The sequence below is a fragment of the Antechinus flavipes genome, chromosome 5 (genome assembly GCF_016432865.1).
Source record: "Antechinus flavipes isolate AdamAnt ecotype Samford, QLD, Australia chromosome 5, AdamAnt_v2, whole genome shotgun sequence".
In the NCBI taxonomy this organism is placed as follows: Eukaryota; Metazoa; Chordata; class Mammalia; order Dasyuromorphia; family Dasyuridae; genus Antechinus; species Antechinus flavipes.
Genome location: NC_067402.1, coordinates 286,658,642 through 286,670,239, shown reverse-complemented (window position 1 = coordinate 286,670,239; position 11,598 = coordinate 286,658,642). Strand labels below are relative to the sequence as shown.

The following is an 11,598-nucleotide window of genomic DNA, read 5'->3' as shown; positions in this document are numbered from 1 at the left end:
CCAGAGAGGTACAGCATATTTTTCCCTCAAAGTGTATATAAAACTTTTTTTTTTTAAGGGAATAACAATTTAAAAATTCTAGGTCACCCATTTCGCATTTTACTCCCAGCTTTGACAAAGATGTGGTGTTTGTCCTTTGTTCTCAAAGGAGGGCCATGATGTCAGGGAGGTGGTACCATTACAAGTGAATTGGATTTAGATGGGAGGGGTGGGGGGGTGGGGGTGCTGCGGGATCACCAGCCTCTCCTCCAAGCCACCCGGGTCCAGTGGCAAGATACAAGATCAGGATGCCTGGAGATGATTCTAGATGCAGGAGACCTTGGCCTTTTAAGCCAAGGTCTTAAAAAGATCTATTTGAGGCAGTGCCCATTCATTGATTCATGCGAGGTAAGGATTTAGGCAAAGAAACCTTTCTTAGCTAGTCACAGGAAAGCAATAACAACAACAAATCCAATGTGGGGGGAAGACCCTCACTGTATTGTGAATTGTTGTAGAGTAAGAGTGGTGGTTAGGATCTACTCCATTTGGGTGATCCATCCTGGTTTGGGGAGAATTACCTTGGAAAACAACATTCTGACTTGAGGGATGCTCGCTAAAAGGATTGTGCACTTCAGCTCCAGAGCTTGTCCCACCCTTCATTAAGTCTAGATGTGAATGGAGGGGAAAGGAAAGAAAATGTTTTTTCCATCCCTTCTCAGAAGTCCATTTGTTCAAAAACAATACCACAGTAACTCTAGGAGTTGGTGGTCAGGAAATCCAGATCCATGGCTGCCCCCAAGGGTTTTGTGTCACTTCTGGGTTGGATCTTCAAACGGGCATCGGGAGGCTTAGCTTCTTTCCTTTAAGAACTGTCAAGGTAAAAAGCAGGTAGGTCAGATTTGCTGTTGTAGGGGGAGAGCATGTCAAGGAGCACTGGAGGGGTGGGTGACGGTTGGGCTTCCTGTCTTGGTTGGGAGTAAGTTGAACAGGGGAGTGATATCACCTGGGCCTTATTAATGTCACAGCCCTGGTGTTGAGCAATTTGAAAGCAGACCATTCCACTAAAAGAATGTAAGGTTGGGACTGATGAGAATTGTCAACTTGGAGGGAGACTGAAGAATTTAAAAGACTTGGAGGTGAAGTGTTAAACTCCAACAGAAAAGAACTTTTGGGACAGGTTTTTTATTCTTGGATATGGTAATTTTGGATGGTGAGATTGTTAGAGGAGGAGGTCATAGTCGGGAAATGACTAGTGTCTGAGTAGGATAAGGGAGAATATCCATGGGGGGATGGTCAGCTGTAGGGGAGAACCCCCCCCCCCCCAAAAGGGTCTTTGGATTAGCCATTGTCAATTTTTGGGAGTTGTTGGGATATGGTGAGGAAGGGCTGGAGGGAAGTTCTAGGAAGGAATTAGAAGCATCCGTACTTGGCAATGAAAATGTCAGTCACCTGGGACCAGCACAAAGAGAAATTCCTGAGACAAAGGGAGGGAGTTTGGTGCATGGGGAGGAAGTTACAGAGAGAGAAGCTAGATGTTGGAAGAGGAAGCAGAAAATAGGATCGAAGGCCTGAGTTTGGTAAAAGAGTACCTGTTGAGAATGGGTGGTAGTGTGCCCATCTCTTCCAATAAACAGGTTTGAGAGTATTTCTGTCAGGGGCCTGTGATCTGTAGGAGACAACCTGGATTCTATTTTAGGGTGGTGGGGCAGTTCATTATGGGTTTAAGTGTTTTCTTGGAACAGTTGCTCTTGGTAATCATCTGCCAGGCAAGTCAAAAGAATTTGAGGAGCTGTGAGAACTGGGTTTCATCACTCTCCTCTTTGGTGATGGAGATGCCCAAAGATGGAGGTTATATGGGGCTATCTGGGGAGCTTATTTATTAGGTTTGGAGGCTAACCTTCCTCAGGTGTCTTTCAATTGGCTGACTATAACTGGGAAGACTCGGGAGCAATAGCTCAGATACTAGAGGGCTCTCTTTAATGGAGGATCTTGGGGGTGCTGTATAACTCCCAAGAGAAGCTCAGGGCCAAAGATGTTTGGAGTGGGATGGAGATTATTGGAGTTGAGGAGGAGGAGGAATTGTGCATAATAGTTTGTGGAATGGGTGGGGAAAGCTATGCTAGTATATTAAAAACCTGGTAATTAGCATAGGCAGAAAGATAGAGCAGTTTACTTATTTCTAGATATTCCACAAAACTAGCTAAAAAGATCAGTAAATGGCAACAAAAATCATAAAACTTTGTTCAGAGTCTGACATGAAATAAGTTGGGAAAAGAAAATTCCAATCAAGATTACCTATAAATAAACCAAAAAGCTACAGAAGATGAATAATTGGAAGGAAGCAAATTGTAATTTGACTGCATTGATGTAAAAATTGTTCTATTTAAATTATAGACTTAATGCCATGCTAATCAAATTATCAGAATATATAAGAAAATTGATCAGTGGACTAATAAGCAAAAAGAATTAGATTTCAAGAACACAAGAGTACTAACTGCAGGTGGAAAGACTCCCCTATTAGGCAAAAACTGGAAAAACTATAGTTGGGCAGCAATTAGGTTTAGAGTAGCATTTACATATCACAAAATGGTCCAAATGGACACAGTGCCTAAGTTTTAAAACGTCACATTATTTTTAAAAAGCTTTGCAGAGTTGTAATTGGATGGTGGGGATAGAGGGAAGGAAGATGGGTGGAATTCTTGACTAAAGGAATAGAGATGATAATGAAAAAAAAAGATAATTTCACTTCTGTAATGTAGAAGTTTTTGCATAAGCAAAACTAATGCAGCCAGAAAATGTTATTTGGAGAAAATGCATCAACTATTTTGATAAAAGGTCAATGAAAAACAATAGATTCAAATAATGTAAGAACAGAAGTTACTCCCCAATAATTAATTTCCAAAAGATAAAAAAGGGAAATTTTTTCAAAAGAAAATCTAGCTTTCAAAAACCTGAATGCTCCAAATTTAAACAAATTAATAATGAAGATAGAATAATGCTGGAGGGGCTGTGGAAAGATAGGTGCCTTAGTGCATACACAGCTGGTGGCCTTGGCCTGATAGCATCATCAGGTCATATACACTAAGGAGGGTAAAAACAGGCAAATATTTGGTATTTGCAAAAATGTAGCACACTTGAGTGTATCAGGACTGGGAAAGTGGCTGTGTGCTGATTGAGGAACATGTAAATAAACTGGATTATGGATGCAGTGCCATTGCTTTAGGAAAGAAGTGTGGAGAATGAGACTTGGGAGAACTTGTATGAACCAAAGCAGAGTGAAGAGGGGAGGGGGAAGATCCCATCACAAACCAATTTATGTTTATAAACAATAGTGTATGGATTGAAGGGCTTCAAAATTAATCGGTACATTGCCGAATTTATATTTTGGAAGATTGGTGATGGGGCAGGTCTTCCATTTGTGTATGGGAAAGGTGTGTTAATTTGGTTGGGGAGAGAATGATGTTGCTGCCTTCCGCCATCCCCTGGCACCTACCTTTGGTCACATACAGGTAGAAGAAATCACAGTAGAATATGGTCTGCACCACCCCGGACACCACTGCGATTTGGTCGTAGAAATTTTCCGTATGGTACCGCCAGATCCAGTTGGCCAGATAGAGAGCCCGGTAAAGCCCCAGAAAGAAAAGGTAGTGAGTGGTGATGGTTTCCGCCTCCCCAGTCTTGCTGATCATGAAGAGTTGGGGCAGGATCGCCACAGACTCCAGGTAGATGGAGAAAGTCCAGAGGATCTGAGCCAAAGGGAGAGAGGCAGGAGCAAGTCAGAAGACAGACCACCTGGACGAGTTACTGCCTCTCTGTGTCTCAGTTTCCTCATCTGTAAAATGAGAGGGTTGGGCTAGATCGCCTCAGATACACTCCAGCTCGCTCTCTATGACCCTATGACAAGGCCATTGTGAAAGGTGAGTCGGGACCACTAGTGTGTTAACAGGTTACCTAGCACCACCAGGAAGCAGCAAGAGGCAGTGCACGTTCTGGCTCGGCCCATGGAGGATTGTGCTTTTTGAAGCTGAAATAACGTTTGAGTCGATGATAGGGACATATCATTAAGTGGTTTGTTGGAGTCTATGCTAGAAGTTTATAGAGTCGGGACTAATGTCCTCCTGTGACAAATTGTGGGACTATAGCATTAGAGCTGGAAGAGACTCTAGATCTCCCATTTAGGAGTCAGCCTGGAGAGGCTAGAGCCTCTGAAGGTCGCAGGGGCCAGTCCCTGAACTCTCTTAGTCCAAATCCAAACTAAATGTTCCTCAGGATTAGAAGTAAATTAGCTTTTTTTCCTTCCTTTAATCTCTGGACTTAATTTTATGAATTAACCTTGAGAATGTGATGCTGAATGTAATCTTTAGAAGGGATTTCTGCTGTTTAAGCTACACATTCTAAAGTTTAAAGAAACAAACTGCCATTTGTGACAGTTAAGAAAAACAATTAAAGGATTTTTTAATTAACAGAAAAACACCTATAATAGCCAGGGAAGTATAATTGCCCAGTAGCTTTTGATTTGATTTGACTCCCTGAGCACCGGAAGTTTTGGTCAAAGGATGAAGGGGTGTTTGGCTTTGGGAGCATTGTGGCAGAAGGGCTGCTTCAGCGCCCAGGCTGAGGATGGGGACCTTTGAACAAGACTGGGAAAGGGGGCGAGGGCAGGACTGCTTTTCTTACCTCCAGAGGGGTGAAACTGTAATTCTCGAGGAAGGAGAGACCAGTGACTGGGACCAAGAGGAACTCAAGGCGGAACGTGTCATTTTCACTGTCGAACGATTTCCAAAATTTCCAGTAAATCATGTATACGGTGACATAGGAACACAGCAGGAAGATCACCTAGGAGAGGAGGAACCAAGTAGAGTCCATTCCGTTAGGCTCATCTGCATCCCCTTGGGTCCAAGCCTTGAGTTCTGGATGAGGCACCCCAGCCTCTAGACCTCAGAGAACACTGCATTTGATCCCCTCCTTTCCCCCCCACCTTGTTGAGGTTTACCCAGTCTAAAGAGGTGGGTGGGGACTGCTTCTGCTCTCCACCCCATAGATCTAGACAGTGAGTGCCGGTCCTCTCCCCTCTCCCCATTCTATCTCGCTTCCCCATTGCTGTCAAGGCTGACTCCATTCCCCCAGCTTCCCCGGCCAGCAGCCTAGACTGGTCCTCAACTAGTCTTTCTCTCACAGGCACCCTTGGCAACCTCCTCATAGGTCCCCTCCAGCACCCGTAGTAGGTCCTCCTCATTTCATGCCTCAAGACTCATTTTCTACTGTCAGGTGGATGTTTGTAAAACCCAGATGCCCCAACCGCCTCGTTCAGTTGGGTGGGACTCTGAGACTCTGGAGTTCTCTTGGCAAAGATACTGGAATGGTCAGCCATTTTCTTCTCTATCTCATTTTTACAGATGAGGAAATTGAGGCAGACAGGGTGACCTGCCTTGCCCAGGATCACGGCTAGCTAATTTCCGAGGCTGAGTTTGACCCCAGGTTGTCCTTAAGTCAAGGTCCTGGTATTCTATCCACTGCAGTGCCACCTAGCTGCCCACGAGTCTCGACATCACTCCCTTTTTTGGCAAAGTCTACTATTCCCAGAAAATAAAATCTTCTTTGGTGCTTACAGCTCCTCCCACCCCAGTCCCTTCCTGCCTTTTCAGGCTTTTTACTACCTTCCCCTCTCCACAAACATATGTTATTGGATGATGCTGGCCTTGGGGCTGCTCCTGACATGGGACACCCCACTTCCTGACTCCCCATGCTTGGAATGCCCTCCCTTCTCCTTTCCTCTGTCTCCTGGACTTCCTCCAGATCTCAGCTGCAACCCCATCTTCTGCAGAAAACTTCCCAGTCCTCCTCCATTCCCTCTAATGAGGGCCTTCCCTCTGGAATTGCCTCCCATGGAATTAAGCCGGTATGATTTGTCTACATATGCTTGTTTGGCCGATAGCTGCTCCCCCTCCACCCCTAGGCGTGACCTTTCTGATGGCGCTGACCACTTTGGTCTGACCACCTCTGTGTCTCCATCGCCCGACACACAGCAGGTGCTTCATAAATGCCACTCGGGGATGCTCTGGCTGTATCCCCGCCATCACCACGGCTCCTGGCACTTAATGTCTACTTCAGAAATGCTTGATCCGCTGCAGTCCGTGCTCTCCCGGCACGGTTCCTGAGAGCCCAAGGTCGTGCCAACCTCCCAGTAGGCCTCCCTGTGAGAGTGTTTCCGATGGAGCGTGGAAAATAACATTGGTGCTCATTGTTACAAGTCTGCATTGCTTGAAATTCAGTCTTTCAGAGAAATGTCAAAAACAGGTTGCTTTGACCTTCCTTCTTTCATTGAGTCAGCAAGCATTCTCTCTGCACAGCAGAGTCCTGTACTGAATGTTGGGAGGGGTGCTATTTTGTTGAAAGACAGCCCCTACCCATTGGGAGTTTCCAGTTCAGTAGCTGTGGAAGCCACAATGGCCGAGATGTTTATTCTCTGATGAAAAAACTCCCCCTCAACAAGGGAGAATGGCTAAACAAGCTGGGGGACAGGTTTGTTCCCGGTGTTTGGAAATTAGGATATTAGGATGATCAAGATTAGCTCCAGGGAAGAGATCTAAGAAGGAACCTTCCACTCTTGAAGAGGTGACAAAAGGGCAGAATGCTATATTGCTGAATTTTGCTAGATTGTTTTCCCCTCCTTTTAAATCTTTATTATAATATATTGGATTACTTGCTATCTAGGGGAGAGAAAGAGGAAAAATGGAACACAAACTTTTGCAAGGGTTAATGTTGAAAAATCCATGCATATCTTTTGAAAATTAAAAAGTTTTAGTAAAAAAAACAAAAATTTTTAAAATAATCTGTTATAAAAGATCACTCCCTGGGAGTAAAAGAGGGGGAGTGATAAATCAGAAAATGTTAAGTATAAACAATGAGAAAACAATAAACATTTTTTTTGAAATTTTTAAAAAAACATACACATGGAGGCAGCTAGTTGGTGCAGTGGATATAGCACGGGCCCTGAAGTCAGGAAGACCCGAGTTCAAATTTGATCTCAGACACTTAACACTTCCTAACTGTATGATCCTGGACAAGTCACTTAACCCCAATTGCCTCAGCAAAAAAAAAAAAATAAAAACGAAAGCATATGTATAGCGATGAACAGCGTTTGTAGGGATAAGCAAATGAAGTACATGCTAAATAAATTTCCCAGTACCAGGGGGACCAATAACAGCTGAGGTCATTAGGGGAAAGCCTTGGACACAGGAGTTCTCCAAGAGGTAGAGAGACTGACTAGGTTGGCCGGAAGGCTGAGGGGATGGGAACTAATTCAACAGGGCATCCCAAAAGTCTTAGTGCAGCTTTAAGCTTTAATAATTGCACGAGCGTCAAAACGACAAATTTACCCCCCAAAAGAAAAGAAATTAATAATTAAGATTTTTTAAATAGTGATATGGCTCTTAATCAAATTCAGCATATCTACCATCTCATGTCCTATGTGGCCCTAGTCAATTTTCAAAATTTGTAACTGGTAACTCAGTAACTGAAAGGATTATGTTTGTAATCAACCCCAAATCACCCAAAGAACTCAATTTTGATGCATATATGATGGATGGATCCCATGGGGGGGAGGGCAGCTAGTTGGTGTAATAGATACAGCACCAGCCCTGAAGTTGGGAGGAGCTGGGTTCAAATGTGACCTCAAACACTTAACAGTGCCTACCTGTGTGACCCTGGGCAAGTCACTTAACTCAAATTGTCTCAACAACAATAAAATAAAATGGTTGGTGGTGCAGTGGATAGAGCACCAGCCCTGAAGTCAGGAGGACCCGAGTTCAAATCTGGCCTCAGAAACTTAACACTTCCTAGCTGTGATAACCCCAAGTGCCTCAGCAAAAATAAAATGGTTGTATGTTGTGCAGAAATGCACAGCTCTTATGAAGCACCTCCCTCTCCCTTACCTTCATCACTGTGTTGTAGAGGGAGATAAAGTTGGTGAACAGGTCCAGGTATCGAGTTGTAAAGACAAGAGCAAATAGGACCTGGCTCTTCCCAGAGATTCCTGTGCCCAGGGAGAAAGAGCATGAATTAAAAAATAAAGCGGAAGCCCAGAATTTGCGGGCTATCTTTAGCCTACCCACTCATTTGGCCTTTGCTCTACCCCTTGAGTAAGCAAAGGTGGGACAAAGCTGGAGGGAACTTGACTTCCTTCCCACATTTTTTTCTCTCCTTCCTTTGTTCCTCCTTCCCTCCCTCCCTTTCTACTTTCCACTTTCCCTCCCTCCTGGAGGATTCTGACTCCAGAATCTGGATTTCTGGCCCAGCACTCCACAGACTAGACCACTTGAGTTCTTAGTCCCTCTTGTTTTTCGCTTTGGTTCCCTCTAAGGAGGAAAGGCTCTAGTTGGGAGGGATGGGGCCATTTCCTAATGACATCATCTTTTCCTCTTGGAGGCTCAACTGCAGCGGGTAGGAGGGGAGAAATGAGTGGTTTCTTTAGCTCCTCTCTTCCATCTAGCCTAGAAGAGCATCTGGTCTGAGCAGCAGCAAACGGCCACCCCTCCCACCCCGCAAAGGCTCCTGGGTCAGACCTGGCTGAGTAGAACCTCTAACAGTCTCCACATGGGATCTCGTGCATAAGTTTGGGGACCAGGGAAGGAGAAGGAGGGGCTCAGACAATGAGTTAAGAAAAGTCTGCAGGCTTTGGATGGAAACATTCAACTCTGAAAGCCCTCTTGGGGAAAAGCCAGAATCTCAGTCCGAGGTGAAATGGCCATAGGGGGCCCAAAAGGAAGGCCCATGATTAAAATACCCAACAAATGGCGGTTCTGTCTCTCTTCGAAGCTCTCTAATGGGGAAGGGGAGAGGCCGAAAGCTTTAAGCCAAACTCCTATTTCTGTTGGGATGGCTCTCACTTGGTTTTTCTTATTATTTAGCCTGAGTGAGATTATTCGCAATCGCTGCCCAGTCTTGCCCTTCTTTTCCGGTTCTGCCCTCCAGAACCAGGCCGAACAGCCTTAATCATTTCTGCAAACCCAAGTCCCCTTTCTGCCCCCCATTCCCCATCCCAACTACAGATGCAGCCGGATACAGCAGCACGGAGCGGGGAGTCAGGGGCCTGGATCCTGGCTCTGCTTCAATCGGCTGTGTGACAGGGGGACCCCCCCTCCCACCCACTGGCCTCAGTTTCCACGAGTGTAAGAAGAGATGGTTTCTAACGTCCCTCCCAGCTAGACTGTCCCTTTTGCTGAGGCCCCTCCCAGAAAAAAAAAAAAAAAAGCTTTGTTCAGAGCTCTGAGAGTGTTCTCTGCCCTTCCCCGCTCTGACACTGATCCCTCCCAGCTTTAATCTCCAGGTTCTAAAGTCCCTTCTCAGCCCCGAGACTGTTCTGATGCCCTTCCCGGCTCTGACCGAGGTCCAACGGGGTCAGGTCTCCCCCAGCTCCTCATCCCCTAGAAGCCTCTGCCCTGTGCCCTTCCTCCAGCTCCTCCTCCTTTTTGCAGTCTCCTCCACCAGCGCCTGCCACATCACACCCAGCCCTGGCCCGGTCCTTCAGCCATTCAGAATTCCAGGGAGGGGGGTGGGCATCAGTGCAGGGGGGAGACCAGCATGGAGATGGTGGAGGAGTGAGCACATGGGTAGAAAAGAGGAGAAAGAAGAAAAAGAAAGAGGCTATTCAGGTAGAATTTCAGTATTTCATTTAAGCACTTAACTCATTTCATAGCTCACAGCAACCCGGTGAGTTGGGGGCTCATCGCCATATTTTACAGCTAGGGAAACTGAGGGCTAGAGAACCACACGGCTGCTCCGTTTCTGAAGCAGGATGATCCTCTGGCCCTCAGATTGCCCCTCTGTCAAATGGAGGAGCCGAATGAGATGATCTCTAACTCGGGTCCAAAAACCTTTGTCCAGTTTGTCCAAGATCACCAGCGAGGATGTGGGCATGGCCTCCTGAGTGCCTTGCATAAAATGTGTCTCCCTGGGAGTCTGAGACAGAGACACACAGAGAGAAAGAGAGACAAAGACCGGGACAGACACAGAGAGACACAGAGAAAGAGAGACAAAGACGGACAGACACACAGAAAGAGACAAACACTCAGACAGACATAAAGACAGGGACAGAGACACTTTTGTCCAGTTTGTCCAAGATCACCAGCAAGGATGTGGGCCATGGCCTCCTGAGTGTCCTTGCATAAAATGTCTCTCCCGAGGAGTCTGGGACAGAGACACAGAGACAGAGAGAGACGCAAACAGACAAAGACAGGGACAGACACAGAAAGAGACAAACGCAGAGACAGAGAGACACAGAAAAAGACAGATACAAATACACACACACGTCCATCCTGCCTCTCCCCCTCTGAAGCCACCTTCTGCTCCATCACTTGCTTACCTCGGCAGGATTTGGATCTCCAGATCTTGACCAGTAAAAGGATCATGGCCAGTAAGTGGGAAACGTCCCCCAGGATCCGAAACAGGTTCATGCTGGCGCTGCCCACCCCCAGGGCCGGGGACCCCCGGGACCCTTCCTTTCGGCCCCCTTTTGGGAAGGCTGTTCCCTTCTTGGCTCCGACCCCGATCCCCTGTAGGAGCGCCTAGCCCAAGGAGAGCCGGGACTCTCCCGTGCCCCAGCCCCAGGCTCCCTCCCGCAGTCAGCCGTCCAGCCTCCCGGTCCTCGCCTCCTCGGGGCCCAGCGCCAAGTCGGGGCTACCACCGGCCTGGGGACCAGTCAGCTCTGTCTCTGCAGGCAGCCTTCCAGGCTCCTGGGCGCGGGCCGGGACACCCTGGCCTCCTCCCCTGTCCCGGAGCAGGCGGTGACGTGGCTGGGCTGGCCGGGGCCTCGGGGGTGGGAGGAGACTGCTGGGGAGCCAGGAAGTGGAGCCGAGGAATCCCGGGCCTCCCCCTTCCTCAAGTTGCTGGTGGGCGGCAGGGGGCCCTCCGCGGGCCGGGCTGAGGGAGGAAGGGAAGGAGGCCCCTCCTGCTGAGGTGGCCGGCTCCCCCTCGGGGTGCGAGACGTGGCTGGCCGGGGCCTGACTCCCCTCCTGCTTCCTGCCGGCCCTCCCACCCCCGCCCGACTGCTGGGACCAGCCCGGCTGGGAGATGGAGGTGCTGTGTGAGATGTGCGATGGCTCTGGGGCAGAAACCGTGCTTTCCCTCAGGCTTCCCGAGATTCTTCTTGCTTTCTTCCCATACATCCCCTCTCCCTGGAAGCCCCTCCAGGCCGTTTGGGGCTTCTGGTATCACCTGCGAACCAGCTCTGTGACCCTCTTTGGGCCTCAGTTTCCCCATCTATCTGACCATGGCACTCCCTGGCTCAGAAAACCTTCGGTGGCTCCCTCTTGTCTGTAAGACAAGTCCTTAACCTGCATTCAAGGTTCTACCTCCCCATACTTATTTCTCATCCGTCCTCAAGTCCGGCCAGAATAAGTTCTCCAGCCATGTTCTGTGATCATCAGATATAGAAGGTCAGACCAGCATGGGATCTATCATCTGGTGCAGTTTCTTCATTTGGCATATGAGGAAACTGAGGCAGATGAAAAAAAAAAAAAACTGGTTTCCAATTGCTACAGCTCCCGATGATTCCCCATCCTGGGCTCTACCCATCCATTGGGTTGCTGCTTTCTAAAGTACCTTCCCTGCAACATCCCT

The 11,598-nt window shown here is 47.6% G+C and overlaps 1 protein-coding gene across 1 annotated transcript; it reads right to left on the bottom strand.

Annotated features, from left to right (window-relative positions):
- Window positions 1-456: 456 nt before the first annotated feature.
- On the bottom strand, window positions 457-10,745 carry KDELR3 (KDEL endoplasmic reticulum protein retention receptor 3). Its single transcript, XM_051961967.1, has 5 exons — window positions 10,343-10,745; window positions 7,914-8,014; window positions 4,657-4,815; window positions 3,473-3,725; window positions 457-848 (listed from the first exon to the last, which is right to left on the bottom strand). The coding sequence occupies exons 1-5, from the start codon at window positions 10,431-10,433 to the stop codon at window positions 808-810; spliced, it is 645 nt and encodes a 214-aa protein (XP_051817927.1). The 5' UTR covers window positions 10,434-10,745; the 3' UTR covers window positions 457-807.
- Between the last annotated feature and the right edge of the window lie 853 nt (window positions 10,746-11,598).

Bases quoted from the DNA above. Each gene is read 5' to 3' on its own strand.
- KDELR3 (XM_051961967.1), bottom strand. From the start codon at position 10,433: ATGAACCTGTTTCGGATCCTGGGGGACGTTTCCCACTTACTGGCCATG. The intron at 4,816-7,913 runs GTAAGGGAGAGG...CTCCTCTCCTAG, and splicing joins TCTACAACACAGTGATGAAG to GTGATCTTCCTGCTGTGTTC. The intron at 3,726-4,656 runs GTAAGAAAAGCA...CCTTTGGCTCAG, and splicing joins ACAGTTTCACCCCTCTGGAG to ATCCTCTGGACTTTCTCCAT.